Source organism: Trachypithecus francoisi, unplaced genomic scaffold (genome assembly GCF_009764315.1).
Source record: "Trachypithecus francoisi isolate TF-2019V2 unplaced genomic scaffold, Tfra_2.0 Lachesis_group15, whole genome shotgun sequence".
Classification (NCBI taxonomy): Eukaryota; Metazoa; Chordata; class Mammalia; order Primates; family Cercopithecidae; genus Trachypithecus; species Trachypithecus francoisi.
This window is the reverse complement of record NW_022681460.1, coordinates 103,350,851-103,376,421: the sequence shown is the minus strand read 5'-3', so window position 1 is coordinate 103,376,421 and position 25,571 is coordinate 103,350,851. Positions and strand designations below refer to the sequence as shown.

The 25,571-nt window shown below is 50.5% G+C and overlaps 1 protein-coding gene across 5 annotated transcripts in view; it reads right to left on the bottom strand.

Moving 5' to 3' along the window:
- LITAF (lipopolysaccharide induced TNF factor) overlaps positions 1 to 25,355 on the bottom strand; it is an 85,258-nt gene extending 59,903 nt beyond the window's left edge. The window contains exons 1-4 of one of the 5 annotated variants that reach the window (XM_033236497.1): positions 24,734 to 25,355; positions 22,691 to 22,864; positions 3,385 to 3,485; positions 2,332 to 2,507 (exon numbers count right to left, since the gene is read on the bottom strand). In XM_033236497.1, coding sequence (XP_033092388.1) covers positions 2,387 to 2,507; positions 3,385 to 3,485; positions 22,691 to 22,864; positions 24,734 to 24,886 — 549 coding nt within the window. In that variant the 5' untranslated portion in view covers positions 24,887 to 25,355 and the 3' untranslated portion in view covers positions 2,332 to 2,386. Of the gene's footprint in view, positions 1 to 2,331; positions 2,508 to 2,842; positions 3,486 to 22,690; positions 22,865 to 24,733 lie in introns of those variants that run through there. The other 4 variants (XM_033236513.1, XM_033236498.1, XM_033236514.1 and 1 more) reach the window with 4 other exon arrangements.
- Positions 25,356 to 25,571: the final 216 nt, after the last annotated feature.

The window sequence follows — 25,571 nt, the reverse complement described above, 5'->3', positions numbered from 1 at the left end:
CCTTGGCCCCTGTATAAGGGCCTGTAGGAGAAAACTCCTTCACACCTAAGAAGGCTGGACTTCCCTTAAGCTCTTAATTTATTTTCAACTTCGGGTCAGTGAGAATCTTGAAATTAATTTTTTCTCTTTTTGCTCTGGCCACTAGGAAGCTCAGAGCCAAATGTATGACCCACTTCTGAAAGTAGTGCACTTTAATTTGGGTATCATTCCTGGAAGAAAAAAAAGTTCCTTCCTTCTTATTGTTTTCTACCTCAACGTCCTCATTTTAAAAATCCTGTTGTTTTGTTGGTATCTTTGTAAGTTACCTCGAATCCATCTTGGAAAAAGGCAAGAGTTGTGAATGCAAAAAAAATTTAATAAATACATGCACACATGAAAAATGAATGAATAACAATAACATCGCTAGACCAGGGTTCATCAACCTCGGCACTATCAATATTTGGGGCCAGGTCATTCATTGCTAAGGGAGCTTTCCTGTGCATCATGGAAGGTTTTGCAACATCCCTGACCTCTTTCTAGAAACCAGTAGCACTCCTCCCTGCATCACGACATCCAAAGATGTCTCCAGATGACATCTCCAGATTTGTCCCGAGGACCAAATTCTCTCCCAGTTGAGAATCCCTGTCCCAGCTCCCTGAAGGCAGAATCATTATGGTTTTACAACAGTAAACCCCCTCAGGCATGAAGCTGGCACTTAGCAGAAACAGCTGGCTGAAGAAATAAACTAATGCCTGCCCCAATACATCATCCCTTTCCAGGCTTCAAGGACACAGAGCTCTTGCCACCTTGATTCTCCTAGCACCCCCTAGGGATCAGAATTAGATCCTTGCATCACGGATAAACCCCACTGGGGTTCAGAGAGGCTGAGCGAGTGCCCCAAGATTACACAGCAAGCACCGCCCAGGGTAAAGGATCAAGTGCAGAAAGACTTCCTGCCTCTCGTTACAGTAGGAAGAATGGGGAGCAGTGAGGAAAGGGATGTAGCTGGGTCCTGGGGAACAAGTTGGATTCTACTGGGTATGGGAAAAGGGGAGGGGAGTTCCCAGGTAGGGAAATCCCAGCATGAGCAAAAGCCTGTAGGCAGGAATTTGAGCAGCTTGCTTAAGAGTTGGGAACTCCCACAAGAACTGAAAACCTAAAAATTCATAGGAAACTCGACACAAATGGTGGAAACACCCCAAATGTCCGTCGACAGACAAGTGGATGAGCAAAATCCAGTCTCTCCATACAACGGAGCATTATTCAGTCATAAAAACGAGTAAAGCACTGATACAGGCCGCATCATGCATGAACCTTGGAAACCGTACACCGAGAGAGAGAAGCCAGGGGCAAAACGCCCCAGGGGACCAGACACGGTGGCTCACGCCTGTAATCCCAGCACTTTGGGAGGCCGAGGCTGGTGGATCATCTGAAATCAGGAGTTCGAGACCAGCCTGGCCAACAGGGTGAAATCCTGTCTCTACTAAAAATACAAAAATTAGCTGGGCATGGTGCCGCACGCCTCTAGTCTCAGCTACTTGGGAGGCCGAGGCACGAGAATCTCTCAGGAGGCAGAGGTTGCAGTGAGCTGCACTCCAGCCTGGGCAACAGAGTGAGACTGTCTCAAAAAAAAAAAAACGCATATAGTATACAGTTCCATTGATGTGAAATGTCCAGAACAGGCAAATTCACAGAGACAGAAAGCGGATTCATGGTTATAGGGCTGGGGGAACAAGGGAATTAGACACCGATGGCTAAAGGGGATGGAGTTTCTTTTGAAGCTGTAGCAAATGTTTTGAAACTGACAGTGGTTACAGTTGCACAATTCTGTAAACTAAAAGCCTTTGAATAGTATACTTTTTTGTTTGTTTGAGACAGTCTCACACACTCTGTCGCCCAAGCTGGAGTGCAGGGGTGAGATCTCCGCTCACGGCAACCTCCACCTCCCAGGTTCAAGTGATTCTCCCGCCTCAGCCTCCTGAGTAGCTGGGGTTACAGGCGCCCGCCACCACACCCACTACATTTTTTTTTTTTTTTGAGTCAGAGTCTCGCTCTGTCGCCCGGGCTGGAGTGCAGTGGCCGGATCTCAGCTCACTGCAAGCTCCGCCTCCAGGGCTTACACCATTCTCCTGCCTCAGCCTCCTGAGTAGCTGTGACTACAGGCACCTGCCACCACACCCGGCTAGTTTTTTTTTTTTTTTTTTTTTTTAACAGAGACAGGGTTTCACCGTGTTAGCCAGGATGGTCTCGATCTCCTGACCTCGTGATCCACCCATCTCGGCCTCCCAAAGTGCTGGGATTACAGGCTTGAGCCACCGCGCCCGGCCTAATTTTTTTTGTATTTTTAGTAGAGATGGGGTTTCACAATGTTGGCCAGGCTGGTCTTGAACTCCTGACCTCAAGCAATCTACCCACCTTGGCCTCCCAAAGTGCTGGAATTACAGGCACGAGCCACCGGTGCCTGGCCTGAATGGTATGCTGTAAATGGGTGAATTGTCCAGTATGTGAATTTCATATCCAAAACACTCCTGGAATAAAGAAAAAGGGATAGGCCGGGCGCGGTGGCTCAAGCCTGTAATCTCAGCACTTTGGGAGGCCGAGACGGGCGGATCACGAGGTCAGGAGATCGAGACCATCCTGGCTAACACGGTGAAACCCCGTCTCTACTAAAAATACAAAAACTAGCCGGGCGAGGTGGCGGGCGCCTGTAGTCCCAGCTACTCGGGAGGCTGAGGCAGGAGAATGGCGTAAACCCGGGAGGCAGAGCTTGCAGTGAGCTGAGATCCGGCCACTGCACTCCAGCCTGGGCGACAGAGCGAGACTCCGCCTCAAAAAAAAAAAAAAAAAAAAAAAAAAAAAAAAAGAAAAAGGGATAAAGGGAGCAAAGGCTTCAGGCTGCAGGACTGGCTGTGCCACTTCCTGGCTGCATGACCGTGAGCAAGTCACTTCACCTCCCAGAGCCTCAGCGGCCCCATCTGCTAGGGTTGAGAGGGACACGTGCAGGCAGTGCCTGCCATTCGAGGGACCGTAAACATTCTTTCCTGGCATGCCTCCGTCCTGCCCACTTCTCCCTCACACTCCAGAAGCCTCCAGAATGTCTGCTGCAGGAATGATTTCCTTGAAATCCGAACTGAAAAGACCAGGCTTTCCTGGCCAGTGATGGAAACAAATCTTTTCACTGTTGTCTAAGCACCGGATGTTGGAATCACACCCCACCTTCTGTCTCCAGACCCAGAGGTCCCCGCCTGTCATTTACAGTTTCAAGGCACCCAATGACCCCAATGATTTGCAAAGGATTCCCTATGGCCACCCATCTCTGCAGCCTTCAGTCCTCCCCACCCTAGTCCCTACTGTTGCTGATGGCTTTGGGGGGGCTCAGGGAAGCACAGAGAAGCTGGGACTCACCCTGCAAAATAATCCAGCCCAGGAGGACTGGGTGGGGGGGGGACCCCACAAAGAAGCGAGTGTGTGAGCAGCTCCTCCGCACACAATGGTCCCTCAGAAACCTGTTCCAGGGGAAAACAGAGGATCTCTATCGGCAAGGCCTAAGAAAGAAATGTCTGTCTTCTTTCAGGACCTGCCCCCGCAGGCTCCAGGCCAAGAATGTCTGGCAGGGGGTCTATTAAGTTTCTAAAATTATGCCTAGGTTGGAGGGTTGGTGGGGGTGAGGATCGGGAAAGGACGTGATGGGCAGGCAGGCAGGATATCTTTATTCTGGTCCCTCATGCCCCATCCTGCACGTTGGGCAGTGGGAAGGGAGTGGAGTGTCCCTCCAGCAGATATCAGGTTGGCCCGAGAATCAACAACTCTGTGCACATGGCTTGGCAGCTCAGTTGTCTTCAGATATTGCCACAGTGCCTTCCCAGAGTGCTCAGGTTTTCCCCCGAGCAAGGGAGCAATGGGATGGAGCCCACCTTGAGCAATAAATAAGAGGAAAAAAACCATCGCCCAGTGGTCATAATCTAGAAGTGGAAACACGGCTGCTATGGTGGGTTGTGCAAGTTATGCACTGCATAAATGCAGGAGCCACTCTTCTGAAGTATGGAGTCATGCTGTGTACAACTCAGACAACCATTCAAGGCAGCCTGTAATGTAACAGGAGGGGGACCAGCTGGCTCATGGGAGCAAGCCTTCACTCTTGGGTGGGGCTGGGGAAATGTGAATCAGTGGCCAGTTTGTACGTGGAAGACAGAACAAGACCTCATTACAGTGTCAGTCCTAATTGAAATACTTAGGACCCCTCTCTCCCAGCTACCGAAATCAAAGGGGTAGGAGGAGGGAGGAAAAGTCAAGAAGAAGGCGCCTAAAAATCTGTAGGTCACCGTACCTCCCAGATACAGTTTCCAGAAAAAAATACAGTACATGGGTAGGCATAGTGGCTCATGTCTCAGCAATTTGGGAGGCTGAAACAGGAGGATCACTTGAGGCCAGGAGTTCAAGACCAGCCTGGGCAACATAGTGTGACAAAAAAAAATTTTTTTTAATTAGCCAGACATGGTGGCACATCACCCCATTACACTCCAGCCTGGGCAACAGAACGAGACCCTGTCTGCAAAACATATATGTAGGAAGCCCAGTTAAACTCAAATGTCAGAGAAACAGTGAATACTTTTTTAGCATATCCTAAATACAGCCTGGGATATACTTATACTAAAAAATACTTTGTTGTTTCTCTGAGATTTGAATTTAACCAGGCATCCTGCATTTTTATTTGCTAAATCTAGCAACCTTTCCCCTAGAGGACATCCCTGTGACAACACTTTTTACCACCCACCATTGCCTGGAAATGGCTATTAAATCGCAGTCAATTGGGAACAAATTTCCTCCAAGCATTTTTCCTTTTTTTTTTTCTTTTCTTTCTTTCTTTCTTTTTTTTTTTTTTTTTAAGACAGAGTCTCCCTCTGTTGCCCAGGCTGGAGTGCAGTGGTGCGATCTCGCCTCAGTGCAATCTCCGCCTCTCGGATTCAAGCGATTCTCCTGCCTCAGCCTCCTGAGTAGCTGGGATGACAGGCGTGCGCCACCATGCTTGGTTAATTTTTTTGTAGTTTTAGTAGAGACGGGGTTTCACCATGTTGTCCAGACTGGTCTCGAACTCCTGACCTCAGGTGATTCACCTGCCTCGGCCTCCCAAAGTGCTGGGATTACAGGTGTGAGCCGTGGCGCCCGGCCCTCCCATTTTGACTGCCGTGCAGTCCTACAGGATGTGGAGTGTGACAACAATCCCCATCCAATGAAGCTTAATGGCTTCCTTCTTCCCCTCCGGGCTCTGAAATCACCACCCGCCTGGCAACGAGGGATATGTGGGTGCCCACACAGCCATGTCACGGAGAGGATGGAAAAACAGGGTCTCAAAGCCCAAGGATCTCCTGGCACTGCCCACACCGCCAAAGCTCAGGAGAGTCAACCATGTACCAGGCTTGCTCAGCCCGGATCTAAAACGGGGGGTCTCTCCAGTGAGTCAGACCAGGTCATTTCCCAGCCCAGGGACTCTGCGACTCCTGGGAGCCGCTGTGGCCTTTGGCTGCACTGTCCTCATCATTCCTGTGAAATGGGACCACCTTGGGGGCAGCCTGGAGAGTTGGTGAAGACGTGTCTCCCTCCCTGGCTTGTCCTGAGCTCTCTGGAAGGCAGGTGAAGAATGAGGAAGGAAGGGCCTTATTGGGCAACTCCCAGCAGGTTTCTGTGGGAACGGCTGTCTGACCTCCTGTGGGTCACCTGTGGTTAGAGCAAACTGCACTTTATGCGACCAGTGGGCGGTCAGGGCCAGCCCAGCTCAGGTCACTCACATGCACAGAGAACCTGGAATGGAAAGTTACCAAGGTCTGGGCAGGAGCCCTCGCAGAGACAGCTAGACCTTCCCACCCCACTCCCAGGCCAGAACTGGCCACCCACGCCCTCACCCCATTCTCCCCTGACATCTCTGTTTGTCCACATCCTTGAGAAGGGCGGAGGGACAAGGACAGACTGAAAAGAGATGTTTGGAGGATGAGTCAGCCCTCTTGGGGAATGATTTCACTGTGGAACAAAGTTCGGTTACACCAGAAGCTCTGGGGCACCATCTCAGGGTCTCCCATGGCTCCTGAAGGCTTGTGGGACCCTGCTGTGTCCCCTAGAATCCTGACCTCCAAAACCTGCAAAAGCGGTCCTTGTGGGGCACAGCCGATGGCCTGGGTGCCTCCTGATGGGCGAGGTCAGCCAGTCGAGTGCTTCACTCTAGGTTTTTCTTTGGATTTTTTTTCTTTTTGTTTTTTGGGGTTTGTTTTAGATGGAGTTTCACTCTGTTGCCCAGGCTGCAGTGCAGTGATACAATGTCAACTCACTGTAACCTCCACCTCCTGGGTTCAAGTGATTCTCCCGCCTCAGCCTCCCGAGGAGCTGGGACTACAGGCACCTATCACCACGCCCGGCTAGTTTTTGTATTTTTAGCAGAGATGGGATTTCACCATGTTGACCAGGCTGGTCTCGAACTCCTGACCTCAGGATCACTCTAGTTTTTGTTTCCACTTCTGAATCCCTATGGGATGGAGCAAGAGAGACTGGACACTCACATTGACAGAGAGACCAGAGCTCCTGGGTCACCTGGGGGAATAAGCGATGCAGCCAGATGCCAGGTCCCAGGACTGCCTTCTCCTGACCATCTGGGTAATTCAGACACAGCCGGGTCTGAGATGCCAGAGGGTGTTGTTCCGCCTGTTTAGACCTGCCCCACCTTGAAGACATCAGAGATTCACAGTCTCCCCTAGAACCTACAATTCCTGGAGGGTGGGGCCCCTACTAATTCAAGCTGGTCTCCTAGGAGAGCTCCCAGAGGGCAAGGGTAGTCAGGGAAGGCTTCCAGGAGGAAGTGGCTCTTGTTGAAGGCTAAGTCAGAGTTAGGTGGGACAGGAGGAGGAAGGGTGTCCTTGCAGGGGGCACAGCAAGACGGAGGATGTGGCATGTGCTGGCTTGGCAGTTCACACTGGTGGAACCAAGGGCACAGAAGTGGCTGGGAAAAAGCCCAGACAGAAAGGACATCTCAGAAACGAGGATTCGCACTCCAAGCGCTGGCCTCGCCCTGCCACATGTTGTCAGATGACCGGGCGGGCCACTTCTCTTGCTGAATGTTTTTTGGTTTTTTTTGTTTTTTTTTTTTTTGTTGTTGTTGTTGTTTTGAGACGGAGTCTTGCTCTGCCACCCAGGCTGGAGTGCAGTGGCCGGATCTCAGCTCACTGCAAGCTCCGCCTCCCGGGTTTATGCCATTCTCCTGCCTCAGCCTCCCGAGTAGCTGGGACTACAGGCGCCCGCCTCGTCGCCCGGCTAGTTTTTTATATTTTTAAGTAGAGACAGGGTTTCACCGTATTAGCCAGGATGGTCTGGATCTCCTGACCTCGTGATCCGCCCGTCTCGGCCTCCCAAAGTGCTGGGATTACAGGCTAGAGCCACCGCGCCCGGCCGTATGTTTATCTCCTTATCTCTAAAATGGAACCGACAGTTGAGATCAATGCCTGTGCTCTGTGGGGTTCCTCTGCTCCCTGGCAGGCCCTGAAATTTGGACATTTGCACATGACCCATCTCATTCATTCCCAGCAACACCAGTCAACAGTGGAGCCGTTATGCCCATTGTACAGATGGGGCAGCTGAGGCTTGTGCAGGCTCAGAAGGACGTCCCAGTTTCTCTCATTCTCCTTTCTCCCTCCTACGGATGCTGGGACAAATGACCACAAACTGGGTGGCTTAAAACAACAGAAATTGATTGTCACAGTTCTGGAGGCTGGAAGTCCGAAATCAAGGTGTCAGAGGGCTGGTCCTTCTAGAGGCCTTTCTTTCCTTCTGTTTTTTTGAGATAGAGTCTCACTCTGTCACCCAGGCTGGAGTGCAGTGGCATGATCTTGGTTCACTGAAACCTCCACCTCCCGGGTTCAAGCAATTTTCCTGTCTCAGCCTCCCAAGTAGCTGGAATTACAGGCATGTGCCACCAGGCCTGGCTAATTTTTGTATTTTTACTAGAGACGGGGTTTCACCATGTTGGCCAGGCTGGTCCCGAACTCCTGACCTCAAGTGACTTGCCCACCTCGACCTCCCGAAGTGTTAGGATTACAGGCGTGAACCACTGTGCCCAGCTCTTTTTTTTTTTTTTTTTTTCTAAGACGGGGTCTTACTCTGTGCCCAGGCTGGAATACAATGGCACAACTTCAGCTCACTGCAACCTCCACTTCCAGGGCTCAAGGGATCCTCCCATCTTGGCCTCCCAGAGTGCTGGAATCACAAGTATGAATCAGTGTGCCCGGCTTGTTTTCATCTTTTAGTTGTTACAAATATCTTCTTACTTCCTCTGATATGCCTACTAGAAAATTTAAACTTGCCTAGTGGCATGCATTACCCTGCAGCTGGACCAGCTCTGTTCTAGACATCAGGCAGTTCTAACAGCAGGGAGTCAGTTCAGTGATTGTCATGACAGCGAATGCATGGCTTCCAGGACCCTGCGGCCCGCTGTCAGATGGTGCTGGGCATGAACCCAACAGGCCTGGTCTGAGTGCCTCACTCACAGATTCTTTTCCAGCACCCAGCTCAGCAGCTGGTATCGGGTGGACACCCAGTCGGTACACACTGGGAGAATGAATGAATGAACAAAGGAAGGAGAGAGAGACCAAGCTGGGGCTCTGGGAGAAAACGAAGCAGGAAAGTCCCAGGAGACAGCGGCCGAGGAAAGAACGCAGATTCCAGAAAGAAAAGCGACTCCAGAGCCCCATCTCCCCTGGGGTGTAAACAGCATGGGCAACCACTCAGTAAAGACCTTGGGCGCGGTGGCTCATGCCTGTAATCCCAGCACTTTTGGAAGGCTGATGCGAGTGGAAAAGCGACTCCAGAGCCCCATCTCCCCTGGGGTGTAAACAGCATGGGCAACCACTCAGTAAAGACCTTGGGCGCGGTGGCTCATGCCTGTAATCCCAGCACTTTTGGAAGGCTGATGCGAGTGGATCACCTGAGGTCAGGAGTTCAACACCAGCCTGGCCAACATGGTGAAACCCCGTCTCTACTAAAAATACAAAAATTAGCTGGGCATGATGGCGCATGCCTGTAATCCCAGCTACTCAGGAGGCTGAGGCAGGACAATCGCTTGAACCTGGGAGGCGGAGGTTCCAGTGAGCCGAGATTGCACCATTGCACTCCAGCCTGGGCAACAAGAGTGAAACTCCGTCTCGATAAACAAATAAATAAATAGCCAGGTGTGGTGGTGCATGCCTGTAATTCCAGCTTCTCAGGAGGCTGAGGCAGGAGACTCACTTGAACCTGGGAGGCGGAATGAATCGAGATTGCACCACTGCAATCCAACCTGGGAGACAGAGCGAGACTATGTCTTTAAAAAAAAAAAAAAAAGAATAAAGTAATAAAAAAAGAAAAGTGAAGACCTACATGGTATAATAAAAGATATCTATTTGGTCTTTGTCCCCTGTCACTGGTTCCTGGCACAGAGCTGCTAAAGCCCTTGGACCCTCCTCAGTGATTAGAGTCTCTTTTGTATGCTAATGAGATGACTCCAGATGACTCAGTGTGGGGGTACCTAGATAGCTTTGGAATGCTTAGAGGGTTAGAAGGTTCAGTTCACCCACTCCTCACCTCTGGGGAGGGGAGAGGGACTAGGAATTGGGTCCAATCAGCAATGGCCATGATTTAATCAATTATGCCTACGTCATGAAACCTCACTAAGAACCACTACATAGGTTTCCGGGAGCGCCCAGGTTGGCAAATACATCCACTACCTGGGAGGTGAGGCACCCCAACTCCACGGGAACGGTGGCCCTACATTCGGGGCCCTTCCAGACCCCACCCTATGCTTCTCTGCATTTGGCTGTTTGTATCTTTCATAATAAACTGTAGTAGTGCTGGACACCGTGGCTCCCACCTGGAATCCCAGTGCTTTGGGAGGCTGAAGCAGGTAGATCCCTTGAGGCCAGGGATTTGAGACCAGCCTGGGCAACATAGTGAGACCCCATCTCTACAGAAAAAAATTTTTTAATCAGCCAGGCATGGTATCGAGTGACTGTGGTCCCAGCTACTCGGAAGGCTGAGGTGGGAGGATTGCTTGAGGCTAGCAGGTTGAGGCTGCAGTCGGCTATGATTGTGCCACTGTACTCTAGCCAGGGTGACAGAGTGAGACCCTGTCTCAACAAAACAAAACAAAACAAAACAAAGAAAAAAAGAAAGGGGCTTATTATGAATAACAAAAGATGTACCTCTCATCTTTGCCACTCAGGAAATTGCAAGGATCTTAGAAGCTCTGTCAGGTATCTGAGGCAAAGACCAAATACATATTTCCTGTTGTATCATAATATCACAGACTAACCTCTGGCCTTTGAACACAGATCCCTTACAGTCAGATGATCATAAATGCCAAAAGATGCCCAGTGTGGGTAACATAGGAAGACTGCATCGCTACAAAAATTCTTAAAAATTTACTGGACATTGTGATGCACATGTGTGGTCCCAACTACTCAGGAGGCTGAGGCAGGAGGATCACCTGAGCCCAAGAGGTTGAGGCTGCAGTGAGCTGTGATTGAGCCACTGCACTCCAACCTGGACAACAGAACAAGACTCTATCTCAAAAAAAAAAAAAAAAAAAGATGCTGGCAGGATGCAGTGGCTCATGCCTATAATCCCATCACTTTGGGAGGCCGAGGCAGGCAGATCACCTGAAGGGTCAGGAGTTCGAGACCAGCCTGGTCAACATAGTGAAACCCTATCTCTACTAAAAATACAAAAATTCAGGCGTGGTGGCGCAAGCCTGTGGTCTCAGCTGCTTGAGAGACTGAAGCAGGAGGATTGCTTGAACCCAGCAGGCAGTGGTTGCGGTGAGCCGAGCTCACACCAATACACTTCAACGTGGGCAACAGAGCGACACTCCAACTCAAAAAATACATAAATAGAAATAAAAAAAAGATGCCAGCACATCGCTAAAATCCCATCAGTCCTTAATGATACAGTCCACCATCCCTTGAAATGTATGAAAATGTCCCCTAGAGTAAGGCTGCCCAGGCTTGCAGGCTTCCATTCTATCTTATCAAGTTCCAAAAGCAAGGGCAGTCCCAGCAATATATGGATTTACTCTTTTTTTTTTTTAGACGGAGCTTTGCTCTGTCACCCAGGCTGGAGTGCAGTGGCACGACTCACTGCAACCTCTGCCTCCTGGGTTCAAGGGATTCTCCTGCCTCAGCCTCCCAAGTAAACGGGACTACAGGCTTATGCCACCACATCTAGCTAATTTTCATATTTTTAGTAGACACAGGGTTTCACCATATTGGTCAAGCTGGTCTCAAACTCCTGACCTTGTGATCCGCCTGCCTTGGCCTCCCAAAATGCTGGAATTACAGGGGTGAGCCACCATGCCTGGCCTACATGGATTCAATCTTGCAGGCATCTGGTGTAACTGAGCCAAGGGACAATGCCATCTCTTGATCTAAGCCTCTTTGAAGGTGTTAATGTAACATTAAATATCCTTCCTTCTGTAAGCTATTTATTTATTCATTCACTCATTCATTTTATTTATTTGAGACAGGGTCTCACTGTGTCACGCAGGCTGGAGTTCAGCAGCTTAATCATAGCTCACCACAGCCTCAACCACCCCGAGATCAAACGACCCTCCCACCTCAGCCTCCCAAGCAGCTGAGACTACAGGTGCATGCCACCACAACTAGCTTTAAAAAAAAATTTTTTTTTCACAGAGATGGGGTCTCACTATGTTGCCCAAGCTGGTCTCAAACTCCTGGGCTCAAGTGATCGTCCCCACTCAGCTGCTGGGATTACAGGCATGAGCCACTGCACCTGGCCATAACCCATTTATTTATTCACCCTTTTACCTCCAGCTATTTTTGTTTCTTCTCTCCATTTATGCACAAACTTTTTCCCCTTTGGAAGGAACATTCTGTTCTGCCACTGTGCTGGTCTAGATTGCAGGCAGAAATACTAGCGTAGCAGGTGCCTCCTCTGGCACCTGCTACAAATTTGGGAGAGCCCCGAATTTGTAATCAGCCAGGCAGAAGTAGGGGTAGCCTGGGGACGCCATTTGCACTGGTGTCTGAAGTGGGAGCAGTCCTGTGGGACTGAGCCCTTTGACTGTGCAGTCTGCACTAACTGTGGGCAGCTTCTCTCCAGACTCAATTAAATTGCTGGCCATGCAGTTGGCATCACAGAATCTGGACAGCGTCCGTGATGGGCTCCCTAGGCTTTCGTTGTGTGGGATGGGCTAACAGCAAGATAGTTTCTCTCTGGCCATGGGGCCCGTGGCTGTTGTCCCCGCCTCCCAGTGGGTGGAGCATTTACAGGAGTGGGGAGAGGACTCTTCATAGAGCTGCAAATTAAAAACCCAGCACTGGCCGGGCGCGGGGGCTCACGCCTGTGATCCTAGCACTTGGGGAGGCCAAGGCGGGCGGATCACGAGGTCAGGAGTTCGAGTTCAGCCTGGCTAACATGGTGAAACCCCGTCTCTACTAAAAATACAAAAAATAGCTAGGTGTGGTGGTGCGTGATGGTGGGTGCCTGTAATCCCAGCTACTCAGGAGCCTGAGGCAGGAGAGTCACGTGAACCTGGGAGGTGGAGGTTGCAGTGAGCCGAGATTACACCACTGCACTCCAGCCTGGGCGACAGAGCGAAACTCAGTCTCAAAAAAAACCAAAAAAACAAAACCCAAACCCAGCACTTGCTGGCGCGGTGGCTTACGCCTGTAATCCCAGCACTTTGGGAGGCCAAGGCGGGCGGATGGCTTGAAGTCAGGAGTTCGAGACCAGCCTGGCCAACGTGGCAAAAACCCCTCTCTACTAAAAATACAAAATTTAGCTGGGCGTGGTGGCGCTTACTGTAATCCCAGCTACTTGGGATGCTGAAGCAGGAGAATCGCATGAACCTGGGAGGCAGAGGTTGCAGTGAGTCGAGATCACACCACTGTACTCCAGCCTGGGTGACAAAGCAAGACTTCGTCTCAAAAACAAAAAAACCCCAGCACTGCTGGGCTCAGAGGACGCGTCTCCACATGGCATGATGAGGCAAAGACCAGTGCTCCAAAGGCCCTAAACGTCATGCGATCTGTGTGCACTTCACCCTATGGCGAGAAGCTGCCAACTCAACCCTCTTCAGGGGTCAGGCAAGAGACAGAAACGGGAGAAGCAAGCTGAGTGTAACGATTATAACCACAGGGCATTCTTGGCTTATATTCCACTTTCCCTTTTTTTTTTTTTTTTTTTTTGAGACAGTCTCAGTCTGTTGCCCAGGCTGGAATGCAGTGGCATGATCATAGCTCACTGCAGCCTTGACTTCCCGGGTTCAAATCACCCTCCTGCCTCAGCTTCCTGAGTAGCTGGAACCACAGGTGCATGCCACCACATCTGATTAATTTTTAAAAATTTTTCTTTTGTAGAGATGGGGTCCTGCTATGTTGCCCAGGCTGATCTTAAACTCCTGGCCTCAAGCGATCTTCCCACCTTGGCCTCTGATAGAGTTTGGATATTTGTCCCAGACTACATCTCATGTTGAAATGTAATCCGTGCTGGGTGCAGTGGCTCATGCCTGTAATCCCAGCACTTTGGGAGGTGGAGGTCAGTGGATCACCTGAGGTCAGGAGTTCGAGACCAGCCTGGTCAACATGGTGAAACCCTGTCTCTACTAAAATACAAAAATTAGCCAAGTGTGGTGGCGGGCGCCTGTAATCCCAGCTACTTGGGAGGCTGAGGCAGGGAGATTGCTGGAATCTGGGAGGCAGAGGCTGCAGTGAGCCGAGATCGCACTACTGCACTCCAGCCTGGAGGACAGAGTGAGACTCTGTCTCAAAAAAAAAGAAAAAGAAAAGAAAAAGAAATGAAGAAATGTAATCCTCCACAATATTGGAGGTGGGGCCTGGTGGGAGGTGTCTGGATCCTGGAAGCAGATCCCCCATGATTGGCTTGGGCAATCCCCTTGGTGATGAGTGAGCTCTTGCTCTGAGTTCACAGGAGATCTGGTTGTTTAAAAGAGTGTGGCCCCCTTACCGGGTACAGTGGCTCATGCCTGTAATCCCAGCACTTTGGGAGGCTGAGGTGGACGGATCACCCCAAGGTTGGGAGTTCGAGACCAGCCTGACCAACATGGAGAAACCCCGTCTCTACTAAAAATACAAAATTAGCCAGGCGTGGTGGCTCATGCCTGTAATCCCAGCTACTAGGGAAGCTGAGGCAGAAGAATCGCTGGAACCTGGGAAGCGGAGGTTGCAGTGAGCCGAGATCGCGTCATTGCACTCCAGCCTGGGCAACAAGAGCGAAAGTCTGTCTCAAAAAAAAAAAAAAAAAAAAGTGTGGCCCTCCTCCCAACACTCTCTCTTGCTCCTGTTCTCACCATGGAACATGCCTGTTCCCCCTCTGCCTTCCACCATGACTGTAAGCTTCCTGAGGCCTCCCCAGAAGCTGAACAGAGGCCAGCATCACGCTTCCTGTACAGCCTGTAGAACTGTGAGCCCAGTAAACCTCAGTTCTTTATAAATTATCCAGTCACGGGTATGTTTTTTTTGTTTGTTTTCTTTGGGTTGTTTTGTTTTTTGTTTTTTTTTTTGAGACGGAGTCTCTCTCCATTGCCCAGGCTGGAGTGCAGTGGCATGATCTCAGCTCACTGCAAGCTCCACCTCCCGGGTTCACGCCATTCTCCTGCCTCAGCCTCCCGAATAGCTGGTACTACAGGTGCCTGCCACCACGCCTGGCTAATTTTTTGTATTTTTTAGTAGAGATGGGGTTTCACCCTGTTAGCCAGGATGGTCTCGATCTCCTGACCTCGTGATCTGCCCACCTCGGCCTCCCAAAGTGCTGGGATTACAGGCATGAGCCACCACACCCAGCTACCCAGTCGCAAGTATGTTTTTACAGCAATGCAAGAATGCCTAAAACAGCCTCCCAAAGCAATGGGATTATAGACATGAGCCACTGCAGCTGGCCCACTTTCCCACTTTTGAAGGTGATGTGGAAAAAACAGGTCATTTCTATTCTGTGAAAGAATTGGCACCACAAATATGATGATATTAGGAACTTATTCTCAGCCTCTGGTCAGGGAGACAGACAATAGGGAGTGGTGGGGACTGTGACAAACTGAAGGGCAAGGCACCATGTAACAGGCGCAACAGGCACTGTCATGGTCCTGCCCACATCTCCCTCAGCAGCTGCTGCTCCAGGACATGTCAACACTGCACGCTTGGCTCGCCATTTGTGACTTTTCTTTTTTGAGACGTTCTCATTCTGTTGCCCTGGCTGGAGTGCAGTGGTGCCATCATGGCTTACTGCAGCCTCAACTTCCTGGGCTCAGGTGATCCTCCCATCTCAGCCTCCTGAGTACCTGGGACTACAGGCACACTCCACTACACCTAGTTAATATTTTTTTTGAGATGGAGTTTCGCAGTTGTTGCCCAGGCTGGAGTGCAATGGCACAATCTCAGCTCACCGCAACCTCTGCCTCCCAGGTTCAAGTGATTCTCCTGCCTTAGTCTCCCGAGTAGCTGGGAATATAGGCATATGCCACCACGCCCAACTAATTTTGTATTTTAAGATGGGATTTCTCCATGATGATCAGGCTGGTCTTGAACTCCTGACCTCAGGTGATCCACCTACCTTGGCCTCCCAGAGTGCTGGGATTACAGGCATGAGCCACTGCACCCAACCCCAGCCAATTTTTATATTTTTTGCAGAGATGGGGTCTTGCTATGTAGCCCAGGCTGATCTTTAACTCCTGGATTCTAGCCATCCTCCTGCCTCAGCCTCCCAAAGTGCTGGGATTACAGGCATGAGCCACCGAACCTGGCCCACCCGTGACTTTCTACTTGAAGTTTTCTTCTTGGCCTACGTGCAGAACAGACTGATATTAACTCCCTCCATCAAGGATGGACAGGAGTCGGAAGGAAACATCCTAGCCCTCTTAACCCTCAGGAAGCACAACCCGTGTTCTACACAGCTCCCCTGGAGTCCCCGGCAGGATGCAGCCCCAGCTGCCCACAAGAGTGGCCAGCTCCCTGACACCCTGTAGTGTGTGTGGATTCCTTCCCTGCCCTGACTCTCTTCCCAGCTGCTTGTGAGCGCTTCCTGAGATCCCCTCCCTAGTAAACCACTGGCGGCCAGATCCTAAGATCCTGCTCTCAGAGCCTCTGAGGCATTGCAAACTAAGGTAAGAAACCAGCTGCTACATCTCTGCAGCCCATTTTTGCTGGGTGGGAAGGCAAGACCTTCCCATTTCTTTCAAAAGAAACCAAGATCCAAAGTTTCTCATGAAACGTTCTGAGGGTTCATTGCCAGCTCAAATTAAACAATGCAGAACAAAATGAAACCAAACATGTCTGCAGGCCCGCTCCGGCCCTCGGCCTTGCCAATTCAGAGCTGCTGGTGGCTGACGAGGGTGGAGGCAGTGGGGATGTGGATGGAGGGTGTGCTTGGGAGACTTGCCCTGGCAGCCTGGTGGCGAAAGCTCAGAGGAGGTACCACCATAAGCCAGGCGGTGTGACTTGCTCATGGGACCCCAGCTGGAAGCATCTGGACCGCCTGGCACGGCCGCCCTCGGGCTGTCAAGAGACCCAGAGTAAACACAGCCTGAACGCTTTCCCAAACATGCAGACCCCAAGCAGCCTGCGGCCTCCCCCTGCTCCCTGGGTGGAGAGATATCCCAAGACCCCTCTGCCTGCCTGACATCTGAGCTCAGGCCCAGGAAAAACAAACCCGGGGCAGCTGGAGTGCCCCAGGGAAGAGGCAGCAGTCACGAGAGAGTCACTTCTAGACCACACACTTGTGAACTTCGTTTTAATTCTGTGCAGATGGACGAGGCGGTCTTTCCAGATTCCCACCTCCCTACACAACCCCCTTCTTTCCTCTTGCAGAGAAAACAAAAACGGTGTCTCTTGAGATTGCTTTTGCACCGTTTCTCGGGGTTATTTAAAGTCATTGCTTTTCTGCTGTCTTTTCAGAATGTAAATTAAGAATACAAGGTGTCCTGAAGGATACTGGCGGGGTAGGTGGTGATGTGAAATTTCAGTTTTGTGTGTTTATTGTTCTGAACCGCCCAAACCCACCCATGCCTGCTCTAAACTGTGGAATATGCTTAGTGGATTTTAAGTTGGAGCTACATTCACGGAAGAGAAAGAAATTTCTGAGAGCAGACCTTTCGTGGGACTCTGTGAACCAGGTATTTCGTATATCATTAGTTCATTTAATCATCATCATGACCCAATTAGTTGCATAGTTTCGTATAATGAATATATATATATATATATATATATTTGAAATGGAGTCTCACTCTGTCGCCTAGGCTGGAGCGCAGTGGCACGATCTCGGCTCACTGCAAGCTCCACCTCCCGGGTTTACGCCATTCTCCTGCCTCAGCCTTCCGAGTAGCTGGGACTACAGATGCCCGCCACCACGCCTGGGTAATTTTTTGTATTTTTAGTAGAGACGGGGTTTCACAGTGTTAGCCAGGATAGTCTCGATCTCCTGACCTTATGATCCGCCTGCCTTGGCCTTCCAAAGTGCTGGGATTACAGGCGTGAGCCACCGCGCTCGGTCGAATATATTTTTTAGATAGCAAAGGGAATTTATTTGCTCATATAGTTGGCAAGTCTGTGGTAAGGACTTCAGGCATAGGTGAATCCAGGAGCACAAATGCCATCATCAAGAATTTCTCAGGCTGGGCGTGGTGGCTCACACCTGTAATCCCAACACTTTGGGAGGCTGAGGCGGGCAGATCACGAGGTCAGGAGTTCAAAATCAGCCTGGCCAGCATGGTGAAACCTCGTCTCTACTAAAAATACAAAAATTAGCCAGGTAAGATGGTGCACACCTGTAGTCTCAGCTACTCAGGAGGCTAAGGCAGGAGAATCACTTGAACCCAGGAGGCAGAGGTTGTGGTGAGCTGAGATTGCACCACTGGACTCTAGCCTGGGTGATAGAGCGAAACTTTGTCTCAAAAAAAAAAAAGGCATCTCTCTCGGCCAGGTGCAGTGGCTCACCCCTGTAATCCCAGCACTTTGGGAGGTCGAGGTGGGCAGATTACCTGAGGTCCGGAGTTCGAGACCAGCCCAGCCAACATGGTGAAACCCCGTCTGTACTAAAAATACAAAAATTAGCTGGGTGTGGTGGCAGGTGCCTGTAATCCTAGCCACCTGGGAGGTTGAGGCAGGAGACTTTCTTGAGCCCAGGAGGCGGAGGTTGCAAAGAGCCAAGATCGTGCCATTACACTCCAGCCTGGGTGACAAGAGCAAAACTCCATCTCAAAAAAGTTTTTTGTTAATTTTTTTTTTTTTTTTTTTTGTGAGACGGAGTCTTGCTCTGCCGCCCAGGCTGGAGTGCAGTGGCCGGATCTCAGCTCACTGCAAGCTCCGCCTCCCGGGTTTTACGCCATTCTCCTGCCTCAGCCTCCCGAGTAGCTGGGACTACAGGCGCCCGCTACCTCGCCCGGCTAGTTTTTTGTGTTCTTTTAGTAGAGACGAGGTTTCACCGTGTTAGCCAGGATGGTCTCGATCTCCTGACCTCGTGATCCGCCCGTCTCGGCCTCCCAAAGTGCTGGGATTACAGGCTTGAGCCACCGCGCCCGGCCCTTTGTTAATTTTTTTAAAAGAAGAATCACTCTCTTGGCCAGATGTGATGGCTCACACTTGTAATCTCAGAACTTTGGGAGGTCGAGGCAGGAGGATCACTTAAGCTCAGGAGATCAAGACCAGCCTGGGCAACATAGTAAGACCCCATCTCTACCAAAAAATATAAATAAATAATTTCTCTCTCTCCATTTTTTGCCTCTGCTCTCCTCTGTGATTATATTATTCATTATCAGGTAGGCCTTTCCCTCAGAGGGGCAAAGAGGGCCTCCAGCAGTTCCAGCCTTATCCCCAACCAACTAAACATTTTTGGTGCAAAGAGAATATTTATTTTCCAATAGTTCCAGCCAAAATCCCACGACTGAATCTCACTGGTCCAGTGTGGGTCACGTGCCAATCCTCTGGTCAATATCTATGGTTACAGCGATAGAATTCATGATAACAAGCCCCTCCCTGGAGTCAGACTGTCAGGCTCACTAGAATAGAAATGGAGATGGGTAGTTACTGTCCTCAGAAGGAGCACTAGATGCTGACATTCAAAAATAACAGATGCGGCCGGGCGCAGTGGCTCAAGCCTGTAATCCCAGCACTTTGGGAGGCCGAGACGGGCGGATCATGAGGTCAGGAGATCGAGACCATCCTGGCTAACACGGTGAAACCCCGTCTCTACTAAAAATACAAAAAAAAAACTAGCCGGGCGAGGTGGCGGGCGCCTGTAGTCCCAGCTACTCGGGAGGCTGAGGCAGGAGAATGGCGTAAACCCGGGAGGCGGAGCTTGCAGTGAGCTGAGATCCGGCCACAGCACTCCAGCCTGGGTGACAGAGCGAGACTCCGTCTCAACAACAACAAAAAAAAAACAGATGCCTACCACAGTGGGGCATGTGAGAAGAACAGGTGAGTCCCATAACATCTTGCACGGTAAGGCTGCCGTGACAGTTGCACAGGTTGTGCACTGCACATCTCTAGAGGGGCTCCATTTATGTTCACTGTCACCCTATCTTTATAGATTTATCATGATACATTTCCAACAGACTGCAGTAAACATCTTCAGGAAGGGAAGTGTGATCAACTAAAAGTGAAAAACACAGCCACTGTATTTTGCAACTCTTCCCGTCAAGAGGTAGAGTCTATTTCCTCACCCCTCAAATCTGGGTGGTCTCGAGACTTGCTTTGACCAATAGAATATGGTAGAAGTGACACTATAAATTTTGAGGCTAAGCCTTAAGAGGCTTGGTTTCCACTCTGACCCTCCTGGCATGCTGCCTGAGACTGCCCCATAAGACTATCCCACAAGAAGGCAAAGAGCCCCCAGGAGGCTGAGAGGTCACATGAAGGAGACCCAAGGTGTCCCAACCAACCAGCTCTAGACTGGAGGACCCAGGAAGGTAAGACAAACTGCTGGGGTGAACTGTGCTGTGTCAACTCATCAAAGCTGATAACTCAATTTCCCAGAACTCCCTCCCCATATGGTTCTGGTTAGAGTTGTCCACAAGAGGAAGATGGGTGAAATTTGGAGAGTGGAGACGAAGCAGTGGCCGCGACTCTCTGAAGGTCAATGTGGTCTGGTGTGATGATGGTGTCTCCCGAGATCACCTCCCAAATAACTGGGTTTTTTTGTTTGTTTGTTTGTTTTGTTTTGTTTTTTGAGACAGGGTCTCACTCTCTCACCCAGGCTGGAATGCAGTGGTGCAATCTCGGTTCACTGCAGCCTCTGCCTCCTAGGCTCAAGCAATCCTCCCACATCAGCCTCCTGAGTAGCTGGGACTACAGGCACATACCACCATTCCCGGCTCACGTATGCATCTTTCGTGGAGACAGGGTTTCGCCATGTTGCCCAGGCTGGTCTCCAACTCCTGGGCTCAAGCAATCTGCCCACCTCCACCTCCCAAAGTGCTGGGATTACAGGTGTGAGCCACCGTGCCTGGCTCCAGATAAACGACTTGCGCCCAAATTTCTGTCTCAGTATCAGCCTCTGGGGCAACGAAGTCTAAGACAGGCTTCTTAGGAAACCCTGAGTTCCCCTAGGTTGTGTGCTGAGGAATGCAGTGACAGAAATCAAAGCAGAAAGAGATCAACCTTCCCTTTTAATCTTTCATTTATTCATTCATTTTACAGTCAATGAGCCACTGCCGTGTGCCCACGCCAGAGACAGAAAGAGCCCAGAACTTGGAGTCAGCCAAGCTAGTTCTAACTCCAGCCCTGAGACACAGACAAGTCCCCTAAGCTCTTGCAGCCTCATCGGATCCTCACAATGGTCCTACGAGGCAGGAAACCTCATGATTCCCAGTGCCCATGAGGAAATGGAACCACAGAGAGGTTGGGTGACCTGCCTAAGGTCACACAGCTAAACAGTGGCAGAGCCAGGATTTGAACCTGGGAGTCAATTCCAGATCCCATGCGCTTAGTAACTTTCCCAGGAGTTCCAGAGACTGGGCTGACTGATGAAAGTTCCAGAAATTAGGACTTGTTCCAATAAATGGTATGAATTAGTTCCCCAATGCTTGTGAGAAAGATCCCACTACTTTACTTTAAAAAAACAAAACAAAACAAAACAAAAAACTTCTTTTTATACAGTGAGTCAGAGTCTCACTGGAGTGCAGTAGTGCAATCTCAGCTCACTGCAATCTCTGCCTCCCAGGTTCAGGTGATTCTCCTGCCTCAGCCTCCCAAGTAGCTGGGATGACAGGCTCATACCACCATGATCTGCTAATTTTCATAATTTTTTTTTTTTTTTTTAAGACAGTCTCACTCTGTTGCCCAGGCTGGAGTGCAGTGGCATGATCTTGGCTCACTGCAAGCTCTGCCTCCCGGGTTCACGCTATTCTCCTGCCTCAGCCTCCACCTGGGACTACAAGTGCCTGCCACCACGTCCAGCTAATTATTTGTGTGTGTTTTTAGTAGAGACAGGGTTTCACTGTGTAAGCCAGGATGGTCTCAATCTCCTGACCTTGTGATCTGCCTGCCTCAGCCTCTCAAAGTGCTGGGATTACAGGCATGAGCCACCGCACCCAGCCTTTTTTTTTTTTTTTTTTTTTTTTGAGACAGAGTCTCACTCTATCGCCTGGGCTGGAGCTGCTCACCTCAACTTTGACCCCATTGACCCCCTGGGCTCCAGTGATCCTCCTGCCTCAGCATCCCGTGTAGCTGGAACTACAGGTGCACACCACCACACCCGGCTAATTGTTCCGTATTTTTTGTAGAGATGGAATTTTGCCATGTTGCCCAGGTTGGTCTCAAACTCCTGGGCTCAAGCAATCCACTGACCTTGGCCTCCAAAAGTGCTGGGATTTGCAGGCATGAGCCACTGCACCTGACCGAAACAATTTTTTTTTTTTTTTTTGAGTCGGAGTTTCGCTCTTTTACCCAGACTGGAGTGCAGTGGTGCGATCTCAGCTCACTGCAGCCTTCACCTTCTGGGTTCAAGTGATTCTCCTGTCTCAGCCTCCTGAGTAGCTGGGATTACTTACAGGCACTTGCCACCACACCGGGCAATTCTTTTTTTTTTTTTTTTTTTTGGTATTTTTAGTAGGGATGGATTTTACCATGTTGACCAGGCTGGTCTCAAACTCCTGACCTCAAGAGATCCGCCCGCCTCAGCCTCCCAAAGTGTTGGGATTACAGGCGTGAGCCACCATGCACAGCTGACAAATTATTTTTAAAATCCAAAATGTTTCTATTTCCTATTTTAATGCAGAAAAGTGTTACCCTGAACACTGACCTAATGCATCACTCATAACATGGTTCTAGGTCAACTACAAAGGGCCTCTCCACTTCGATTTTTTTCCTGCATCTTACATTTCAGTATCTTTACTCTTCCATGGAAACTTCACTTCTTTAAGCCGGATGGAATCTGAGCGAGCCCCCACTTGCTGCAGGGGGAAAGCCCTTGCCTCTCAGATGCCTACCTTCCCACACACCTCCTGCCAAGCTTCTGTTTTGTTTCTGAGTCAAAGTTTGCTCTGTCACCCAAGCTGGAGCACAGTGGCACAATCTTGGCTCACTGTAGCCTCTACCTCCTGGGCTCAGGTGATCCTCCCACCTCAGCCTCCCAAGTGGCTGAGGCTACAGGCACGCACCACCAAACCTAGCTAAACAAGCTTCTTCCAACCTGATCCCATCCCCCTAGGAACCCGGGCGTAGACGGCCTCTCTTACCTTTGCTGCAGAAGCGTCTCTCCTTCCTGGTCCCAGGGACTGTGTCATGCACATGACCAAGGCTGGCCAGTCGCTACCCAGCATCTCCTGAGCCTCAGTGATTGCTCCAGTGATGAGGGCATGCGATCCAAGCTGAGCCAGTGACAAGCAACCCCAAGACCCTTGCTGGAGCTCCTGGAATAAGACGAATTGTTTACAAGGCTGGTGAGATGAAAGCCTGGAGCTGTCCGGCACCATCTTTACCAGCAGGTACAGCAAGCCCACTGGAGAATGAATCCAACACGGAGAACAGCAGGGCTTGGAGATGGAGACAGATCCCTGACAGCATGGTCTGAGCTTCTGAATCCAGCCAAGCCTGAAGCTCTTGCCCTCCCCATTTCCCAGTGACACAATACATTCTGCAATGGCATAAGCCAATTCCAGTGGGATTCTGGTTTTTACAGCATTCTGCTATACATCCTGACTAGACTTAAAAAAACACAGGGCCTGGGTACAGTGAGTGGCTCATGCCTATAATCCCAGCATTTTGGGAGGCGGAGGTGGGCAGATCACCTGAGGTCAGCAGTTCGAGACCAGCCTGGCCAACATGGCAAAACACCATCTCTACTAAAAATACAAAAATTAGCCAGGTGTGCTGGTGCATGCCTGTAGCCCCAGCTACTCTGGAGGCTGATGCAGGAGAATGACTGGAACCCAGGAGGCAGAGGTTGCAGTGAGCCGAGAACGTGCCACTGTGCTCCAGCCTGGGTAATAGAGCAAAACTCCATCTCAAAAAATAAATAAAAATTCAAAAATTAGCTGGGCGTAGTAGCACACGCCTGTAGTCCCAGCTAGTCGGGAGACTGAGGCAGGAAATCATCTGAAACCAGGAGGTGGAGGTTGCAGTGAGATTGCATCAGTGCACTCCAGCCTGGATGACAAAGTGAGACTCTGTCAAAAAAAAAAAAAAAAGCCTGTGATTCTCCATTGGCCCAAGTACAAGCACAGTACTGCAGAACACAAAGACACAGTTGCTCCTTGAAAGATTCACAGGAAGGGAAAAATACTTCCCATTCTGTTGTAATGAATCAATACCCAATAAGACCTGGTTCGTTTCTCAAGCAGGTAATCCTGTCCAACAGCCATGACTCATCCCAGCCCCAACCAGCCCTGAGGTTGGTGGGGCCCCAGATAACTCGCTATACCTGGGGATGCCCCAGATTTTCCATGTCCGTGTGTCTTCTCTCCTTTCTCTTCTAGCTAAGAGTCCTGAGAACTCTTTGTAGAGTTCCAAGTAAACGCTTTGCAGAACGCCCAATCCAGATCAACACCCAGTAGATGCTCTCGGCGCACAAGGAGACATCCGGAGATCTTGCTTTTACTGAAAGTATCCAATCAAAGGGAAAAGACAAAGTTGGTCTTGACCCTTTGTATTTTTTAAATTTTTTTGTTTCTTTTAGCCAACATCTTGCTCTGTTGCCCAGGCTGGAGTGCAGTGGCATGATCATAGCTCATTGCAGCCTCAAACTCCTAGGGTCAAGGGATCTTCCTGCCTCAGCCTCCAAGTAGCTGATATTACAGGTATGTGCCACCACGGCTAGCTCTTATTTTTTCTTTTTTTTACTTTTTATTTGTTGAGATTGAGTCTTGCTCTGTCATCCAGGCTGGAGTACAGTGGCGTGTTCTCGGCTCACTGCAACCTCTACCTCCCGGGTTCAAGTGATTCTCCTGCCTCAGCATCCCTAGTAGCTGGGATTTCAGGCGCACACCACCATGCCCAGCTAATTTTTGTATTTTAGTAGAGATGGGGTTTCACCATGTTGGCCAGGCTGGTCTCGAACTCCTGACCTCAAGTGATCTGCCCGCCTTTGCCTCCCAAAGTGCTGGAATTACAGGCGTGGGTCACCGCTTCCAGCCTATTTTAGTTTTTTTAGAGAATGCCATCTCACAATGTTGCCAAGGCTGGTCTTGAACTCCTGGCCTCAAGTAATCCTCCCGCCTCACCCTCCCAAAGTGCTGGGATTACAGGCATGAGCCACGGCACCCGGCCTCACCCCCTCTTACGAAGTGCTGGGCTGGCACCCAGGACCTCAGCAGCAAAGGGAGCTTCACAGGCATCAGATGAGGAAGGCTCAGAAGGCTGAGCGCAGGCAAGGAGGCTCTGTCTGCAGGACACTGAGGACTTTGGGGAAGGCACTCAGCCGGGAAGTCAGACATGACCTCATCCTAGCTGAGGTTCCCTAGAAGCAGAGCCTGGGATGGAGATGTGGGTGCATGTGGTTTTCTGGAAGTGAGGGTTCTTGGAAGAGGGGAGTAAGGAGACAAGGGGCAGGAGGAAGAACAGCAGACAGGTCCCACCTGGAGACCTGATCCCAGGGCAGGTCTGAAGCATGAGTTTTCTGAGTCAGTCCTGCCCGGAGGCAAGGGGACCCTGCTGAGGACCTGTCCTTGGCCAGTCAGTCCCTCTGGGGTCCCTCTGGGTTGCCAAGAAGGGTGGGTGAGGGGTGGGAAACACAGCTGTGAGCAGTCAGCGGCTACACTCGAAGCCGCCAACCCCTTCCTTCCTCTTCTTGGCTGCACATCTGCTTTTGGGGAAGGAGCTCATGAACCGGTTGCAGCTGGGGTGGGAAAAATTAAAGAGACACTCCTGGCTGGGCGCGGTGGCTCAAGCCTGTAATCCCAGCAGTTTGGGAGGCCGAGACGGGCGGATCACGAGGTCAGGAGATCGAGACCATCCTGGCCAACATGGTGAAACCCCCGTCTCTACTAAAAAATACAAAAAACTAGCCGGGCGACGTGGTGGGCACCTGTAGTCCCAGCTACTCGGGAGGCTGAGGCAGGAGAATGGCGTGAACCTGCGAGGCGGAGCTTGCAGTGAGCTGAGATCCGGCCACTGCACTCC